The following is a 7,809-nucleotide window of genomic DNA, read 5'->3' on the forward strand; positions in this document are numbered from 1 at the left end:
GGGGATGGGGAATATGCTGGCTGTCAGATCCTGGGTTCCTGGGTGCAGAAGGGGGCCCAGGAACAGGACCGTGTCGTGGGCAGGACTGCATGTGGGTCCTGACTCCACCTTCCCAGGCCAAGTGACTCTCAGCAGGGCACTAACCTTTGCCAGACCCTAACACAATGATCTACTAGGGGGTTGGCTCCGAGAAGTACCCTGCAGCCCTCTAGAATGCTCAGAGCCCTCCCGTCCCACACACCGTGAGCTCAACAAGAGCACAGGCAGCTTCTTCCCCAAGGAATCTACAAAACCTGGCTCTGAATATGGGCTCAATAAATTCTTGTTCACAATTGCCCTGCTCTGCCAACCACATGCTGCAGGAAAACACTCCAGCTTCAGCCAGCCCCTGGCTCTGCTCTTAGCCCATCACCGTGAGCTGTCCAACCTGGGTATGGCAGCTGCAGTCTTGCCAAACGTCTGTGGTTATGTCTGTAAAACATGGTGAAGACTCAGGAAAGTGAGTTGACAAGCGTGTGGCACACAGGAAGCCTCGACAATGTCAGTTCCCTTCCCTAAAGACTTAGACAGCCCTTGCCACTTGATACCCCACCTCTTATGTCAGGAATTTGTTGTATCTCAGCACTGCTGTGAAAATAAAGCCACAAAGAGGCCTGGAGGAAATCATGGCAGAGTTCTGAACAGAGACTGAATAGAAGATCAAGGGTTTTTACAGAGAAGTCAGGATCCCCCTTATGCACAGTGTTGAAACTGTCCAAAAGTTCAGAGCCCACACGTGGCTCTTGGGAATCAAGCCCTTAAAAACTAGCTCAACTGCCAGGGGCAGGGAACCCCAGGCTGCAGTCCTGTGATCTGCGGGCAGCAGAGGACAGAGACATATCGGTGGGTGCCTGTGGATCCAAAGAGCATGGGGACTCCACTGTCCCTGGGGCTGAGTCCATGTACCCCGGGCATCTCCAGGGCTGCAGCTCCTCACTCAGGGGCTGCACTGGAGCAGCCACAGCAGCTGGGGCGCCGCAGGGACTGCATGACAGCTCGAAGTGGCCCCCTCCTACCCTCAGCAGACAGGCTGTCCTCGCTGGCAGGGGCCCGCTGCAGCTGCTCAAATTGCATCTCCAGGTGCTTCTGGATGGCCACACCAAGCACCTCCGGGTCCACTGCAGCTCCATACACCTCCCATGTCATGCCCTCAGCATCCCATCGTACATCCCGCACAGGAGATGGTGCCTCTGCCAGGCTGGACTTCAGAGTTACCTCCGGAAACATGTGCAGGGCCGCAGGGGCTTCCAGAGGTGGACTAGTGGCTACTGCCTTGCAGACTGCCTTGGGGGCTGCTTGCACACCAGCATCCTGGGCTGACAGAGGGGAAGCCAAGACTGGGGCCAAGTCACTGGCTGAGGTCATGGTCCACATATCCTTGGTCCTGGCACTAGGCTCCATGGCTAACCCTGTGGGACCCCAAGGGTGGGCACAGCAGTGGGAATGCCCAGGAAGCCCTCCAGGAAACCTACATTGGAGTTTCACCCCATGCTGAGCCTGCAGCCTAGATTCACTCACTGATGCTACTAGTTTGGGAAATGCCAGAATCCCTGGGGCAGGCAAGCCATGGCAGCAGCTGCTGGCCCCCACCTCCCTCATGCCACAGAGTAGGGCTGCTGGAGACAAAGCATGGCAGGAGGTGGTGGCCAACTGGCCAGTGGCTTCGGGGCTGCCGCTGTGGGTCACTGTGCCTCCCAGGGCATCTGGTGGCACCCACACCTGACTCTCCAGTGTCCAGGCTGAGTTTGAAGTCTTGTCCTCCGGAGCCAGGTCCCTTTCCAAGCCTGCAGGGGTCTGGCCACTCTGGCCAGAGGTGCTGCTGGGCTGCAGCTGAGCCCTATGGACAGGCGAGCTGCCCAGGGCTGAACAGCTGAGGCTGGCCTTTCGAGCACCACTGTGGCCCTGGGTCTGGGTGTTGTGAACCAGGTCCGAGTGGCTCCTCTGCACAGCGGCGGCGCTGGGGTCCCGCAGGTGACACAGGTCACTACCGCCTACGGTGGACACGTTGCCCACAGTGCTGCTACGCCAGTGGCCCACGGCACTGGGCTGCGGCTGGAGGCTGGAGGCCCGTGCCTGCTCCGTGTGCTCAGCCTGGTGCCTCTTCTCCTCCGGGACCTGGGCACCAGTGCTGGCCTCGCCCAGCTGGGCCTGCCATACAGTGCTGCTGGCGCTCTTGCGGAGCTCTGGCCTTGGCCCCCGGCCTTCTCCCAGCAGGCTGGAGGAACTTCGGGACAGGGGCTGAGGGCGGGGACTGAGGGGTTCCGGGGCATCTGGCTCAGGACGGCTGGATCTCATGGCTGTCTGCAGGAGAGAGAGAGGGAGGGGGTGGCACTGAGTTGGGTAGCAGCATCTCTGCTGGATTCTGCTGGGGGCTCACACAGTGCAAGGCACACTGCGGAGACAGCTTTGGTCTCCGCCCGCCTGACCAGTCAGAGCCACAAACAAAATGATGACAGGAGACCAGACACTTCAAATCAAGGTCACCACACATACACAGGATGACACTTCAAATATCTAAAAACCAAAACTGAGTGATCAGAACCAGCCCTAGGGTAAGATTCTGGAGATCATCCAGAAGGCTAGTTGCTGACTCTACTGCTGGTTTATGGGGGAGGGGGAAGCCAGGGGAGAGGTCAAGCTTGCTGGGGTCTTGGGCCTCGGGGCTTTGAGACAATAGCTCTTAGTCAATCAGCACAGAACTATTACAGTATTTTAATAACCAGTAAAGCTGGACTGATGAATACTACCCCGGTTCCTCCCAGAACCAACACTATCTCACTCACTTGGACTGGAGCCTCTTTGGTACACAGTGAGGGGCAGAGAAGTTTTGGGGAATGAGAAAGAAATGAATACAGGGCACACTGAGAACACCCTGGGTTCTCTCATGCTCCCTCCCCATCCTCTCTGGCCTAGCCTGGCTGGTCTGTCAAGTCTCTGGGGCTCAGTCTTGGCTGCTGTGAAGAGGAAGGGGTTTCCTGGTTCCCACCGCATGCTCCAAGGATAGGAGAGGCCCCCACATCAGCCCTTTAGGACTGACTCGGCATTTGTTCATTCCTTTCACTGCCATCTCATGAGCACCTTCTGTGTGCCAGGCTCTTGAGATCAGGCAACATGGAACTAATGTAGATCTGCTGTGCCCACCCAGTGGGGTCCAATACCGGTCACCCCCACTATCTGAAATAAGAGCATTCCTATGAAACCTTTTCATAAACCAAAATAGTGTAAAGAAGCAATTACCTTGTCTTGTAAAACTCTTCGAATTTCTTTCCATTACTGAAAACAGTTACTAATTAATGTAGGTCTCCCATGAAAGTGAAGTGGAATAAAGCAAACTTTTGAAAACTAGGGAATACCTGTACCACCAATCAGACACATGCACTCTCTTGCCCCCGCTCCCTTTCAGCCATTCTTGTCCCTTTCTCTAGCCATACAGACTCCTTCAAACCTGCAGGTTGGGCCTGGAGAGAGAGGAAGGAGATTGTGCCTGGGAGGAAGGAACAAGGAACAGAGTGAGCAGAAAGCAGGAGGCATATGTTCAGATCACAAGAAGGGGGCAGCAGGCTGGGGGCTAGGCAGGGCCCAGAGAGAGGGAGTGGGGTCAGGGCATGAGCCAGCCTGGCCCAGGGCAAAGTCGTGAATAAGAAACATCACTCTGAGACTCCCAGCCAGGCAGGACATGCTGAAGAAACAGGGTGGGGACAGCAGGCAACAGTGGCAATTTGGGCAATCCCAGTCCTGTCCTCCCAGCCTGGGCTGATAAGAACCGCCATGAAACCAGCCACCCTGGCCAAGTGAGCAAGGCTACTGAAAGGGAATGTGGGAAGGGCTCTCGGGAACTCAGTTTCTGTATATTAAAACTTCCTGTTGCCCCAGAGCTCAGGAGATGGCTGGTGGCTGTTCAAGCCAATGGTGAGGGTATTCTAGAGCAACTGTCCCCTGAGAGTTCCAGGCTTGCTATGAAGCCCAGTTCAGCACAACTTTCAGCAGTGATGAAAAGATGCTGCTCTGCACTGTCCAATATGGTTGTTACTGGTCACCTGTGGCCACTGAGCACTTGACAGGTGGCTAGTGCAACTGAGAAACTGATTTTCTGATTCTGTTTATGTAACTGAAATTTAGGGCTTCCCAGGTGGCTCAACAGTAAAGAATCCTCCTGCCAATGCAGGGGATGTGAGTTCGATCCCTAAGTGAGAAAGATTCCCTGGAGAAGGAAATGACAACCCACTTCAGTATTCTTGCCTGGGAAATCCCATGGACAGAGAAGCCTGGCAGGCTACAGTCCATGGGGTTGCAAAAGAGTCAGACACAACTTAGGGAGTAAACAACAAAATTGAAATTTAAAGGGCCACATATTGTTGCTGGTTACCACACTGGACTGTGCAGCTCTACACATGGTACCAGCCTGGGCAGGAGTCTCCTGTCCTGGCTGCTGCTTGGGGCTAAAGCCAGACTGGTCCCTGGAAGAGTCAGGAAAATGATGAATAGACAAGAAAAGACTATGGCCCAGGACCTACTCTCAGGCTCTAAGGTGGACATATAAACAGAGAAGGGGAACAAAGCCAATAACAATCACAGTGATGATAATAAGAACAGCAGTTCCAAGTGCCCAATCACCCACCATGTGTCAGGCATGTGCCATCTCCTTTCCAGCATTGTGTCATGTAATAGTAAGAACAGTCTCAGGAGATAAGTCATCTTCTCCATTCTACAGAAGAGGAAACCAAAGCTCAGAGAGGTGTAGTGACTTGCTCAAGGGCACACAGCTGGTAAGTGACTAAGCCAGGAATCAAACTCAGGAGTGTCTGAGGTTCTCTGTGCTCCCTCTTGAGAACCTCCGTCCTGGACACTATCATCTTCCACTGGCACCCCTTTGTATTTATTGTTACCATGACTCAACTGGAGTCCCAGCACCTGGCACATGGGTACCCAGTGGTACCCATGACATGCCAGTAGAACAAGTGAATAAGTAAGAACAAAGCCTGGATGCCCATTCACCCTACCTGCTTCTTAGCAGCTCTGTAGTCAGAAAGACAGGAGACCTCCTGGCTAGGAAGGCTGTGGTCATAGATGGACCCTGGCAGGTAGACCACCACTGAGCTCCAAGTCCAAGAACACCAAGGAAGTCCTATCTGGACAGCCTACACAGCCTCTGACTGAACCCCACCTACCCTGGACCCTTCTCTTGAGGAGGGCCATAAGAAGCCAGACCTTGGTCTCCTTGAGGAAACAGGGACGAGGCTGGGGGCACACTTAGTCTACACCAGGAGCTGGTGAGAAGCTGTCAGTGACAAGGTACTGCTGTATCTGCCTCACCAGATGGCTGCCTGGTGCTCAGGGTTGACCATCACTCAGAGTGAAAGTAGTGACCACAGAGACCCGAGGAGAGTGGCAGGTTATATTTCTGTTAGTTTCCTTCCTTAACCCACCTCCACAAATGGCAGGTGACAATCTGAGATCTGGAACAGCTCAGAAATGTCAAAGAACCCACAACTGAACCCCAGCTAGCCTTCTCAGTCTGATTGAGGGAAGAGCTTCAAGGGAAGTTGTTTTGAGTTATGCTAGGGAAAGAAGGTTTTTCACACCCCGCCTACCACCAAGAATAGAGGCCTCCCAGGAAGCAATAGAGCTGATCAGATGAACTTTGGAGCCAGGGACAAACAGGCAAGGCAAAGGGGTATACTTCCAATCCAGGCTCTTGCCCTTCCTACGTATGCACACTCAGGTGGACCCCTAACCTCTTTGAGCCTCAGTTTCCCCAATCTGCAAATTGGAAATAAATCCCCACCCTGCAGGGCTGTTTTGAAGACAAAATGTGATGGCATATGGACTGCCTGGAACAGTGATTGTTAATAATCTTACCTTTCTTCCTCCCACCAAGAGTGACTTGTGCTCAAGGTATCACAGGACTAGTACTTGGAAGTGGGGGTAGGGGTAGAAAGATGGCTTTTAGGAAGCCACTTAGATTATAGGGTAGCTTGGTTTGCTTCTTAATCTTTCCCTTCCTCACCCCATCCTATGATGGTGGTAGTCACCACCAGTGCTCCCAATGTCTCCATCATCACACTGTTTCCAAGTCTATTTTAAACTTCAGCTTGGGAGAATATGTATACATACACTCATACATGCATGCATACGGACACACACACACTCCTCAAATGTTGAGATATGAACTTACCTCTTAGGGACCAGGTAGGGACATACACCACCCAAATCCTTCATTGTATAGTGAGAGGCGTGGCAACCTCCAGTAGGTGGTCTGGTCCATCCCAGTAAAGGAGGGCCTGACAGGACTGACAGGGCCAAAGTTGGGGAAAGCAGCAGGGAGCATTCCTGAGCTACTGACAAGTGTTTGGAGGCACAAAACCTGCCCTTCACAGAGGATGAAGGAGACTTAAGAACAAAGTGCCCACGTCACAAGCTGTGCCAGGAAAGGGTTCTGGGGAACAGTGGGGCAGAGGTCCCAGACCCAGCTCTGCTCACCACAGAGAGGCCTAGACCCCACCAGGCAAGAGATTCCTCCCCTGAGGAGGATTTGCCCATACTTCCCAGGAGGAACCGGAGATGAAAAAGGTCAGCCTCCAGGCCCAGCTGCCCCAAACCTGAAGCAGCCCAGGTGGCTGGTGTGTCCCTACCTGTGTGGCCATGGGCTCCCATGAACCAGTATAGGCCCATACCACACCCATGGACATACCAGGGGCCGACACACAGGCCCGTTTGCTGTGTGAGCCTGCAGGAAACAGCATCCACACAGCTGCACTCTGCGCACCAGACCAACAGGCCGCTTCTAGCTGTGGGGCCAAAGGCCTGAACACACCGCACCATACACTCTCCCCTAGGGCAAGGGTCCCTGTCCTGCCCTCCCACACAAAGCCCACTTGGACTCAGGGAGAAGCTCCTCAACATGACCCTCCAAACAGGGCTACAGACCTTCCCAGCAGTAAAGACTGACTGGAGGAAGAGGGGGGCTGTGGGGTAAGCGGGCAGGGATGGAGGGCAGGAGGAATGAGAGTGAAGGGAGGTCGGGGGCTGGGGGCGGTGGGAAGAGAGTGGGATGAGGGGTAGGGATGGAAAAGGGAAGAGGAAGGAAGAGGGAAGAAGCGATAAGAACGGTGGGGGTTGGCAGAAAGAGACGAGGTCCTGGGCATTGAATATTGAGAAATGGGAGGATGGGCAGAAGAGACGTGGAAAAGGGGATAGTTCAGGCAATGAGCCCAGAGATGGGAGGAGGGATGCAGCCCTGGGGTGCGCTGAGCACTGGGCGGGGGCCGGAATGCGTAGGGTCGGAGCTCAGAGAAAGGTGAGGAGTGGGGTTCCCGGGCGCAAGAAGGGGAGGTGCCGCCCATCCCACCCTCCTTCGCCCCAACACGGGCGAGCACGGAGCTGGCCTCTCACCCTCTTGCCCGCCCGGGGCCGTGGAGGCCGGCGGAAGCGCTGCTCCTGTGGCCGCCACAGGTGCCCGGCGCAGCGGCCCAAGATGGAGCCGAGCCGGACCTGGACCTGGCCTGGGCCGAAGACGCCGCCAGCCGCCGTCCGCTCGGCCAGCGGAGCCAGCGCAGGAGGCGCAGCGGGGTGACTGAGGGGCGGGGGGAAGCCGGGGGAGGAGGGACTAAGTGGGCGGTAGCCCTGCTCACCTGGGCCCGCCCCCGCGCTCCACAGCCCACGCCGGCGTCCCGGCCCCGCCCCCTGCTCCCGGCCCCGCCCCCACGGCCCGTCCGCGCTCCGCACTCCCCCTCAACCTACAGCCCCACGAGCATCACCCCGACTCTTCCC

General features: G+C 55.5%; 1 protein-coding gene across 1 annotated transcript; it reads right to left on the bottom strand.

The window, feature by feature from the left end:
• Window positions 1-687: 687 nt before the first annotated feature.
• Window positions 688-7,558, bottom strand: GPRIN2 (G protein regulated inducer of neurite outgrowth 2). The gene is made up of 2 exons (XM_081552294.1): window positions 7,432-7,558; window positions 688-2,340 (listed from the first exon to the last, which is right to left on the bottom strand). The coding sequence occupies exon 2, from the start codon at window positions 2,332-2,334 to the stop codon at window positions 973-975; it is 1,362 nt and encodes a 453-aa protein (XP_081408420.1). The 5' UTR covers window positions 2,335-2,340; window positions 7,432-7,558; the 3' UTR covers window positions 688-972.
• Between the last annotated feature and the right edge of the window lie 251 nt (window positions 7,559-7,809).

The sequence above is a fragment of the Giraffa tippelskirchi genome, chromosome 2 (assembly GCF_054371585.1).
Source record: "Giraffa tippelskirchi isolate mGirTip1 chromosome 2, T2T-mGirTip1v1.2.pri, whole genome shotgun sequence".
Taxonomy (NCBI): Eukaryota; Metazoa; Chordata; class Mammalia; order Artiodactyla; family Giraffidae; genus Giraffa; species Giraffa tippelskirchi.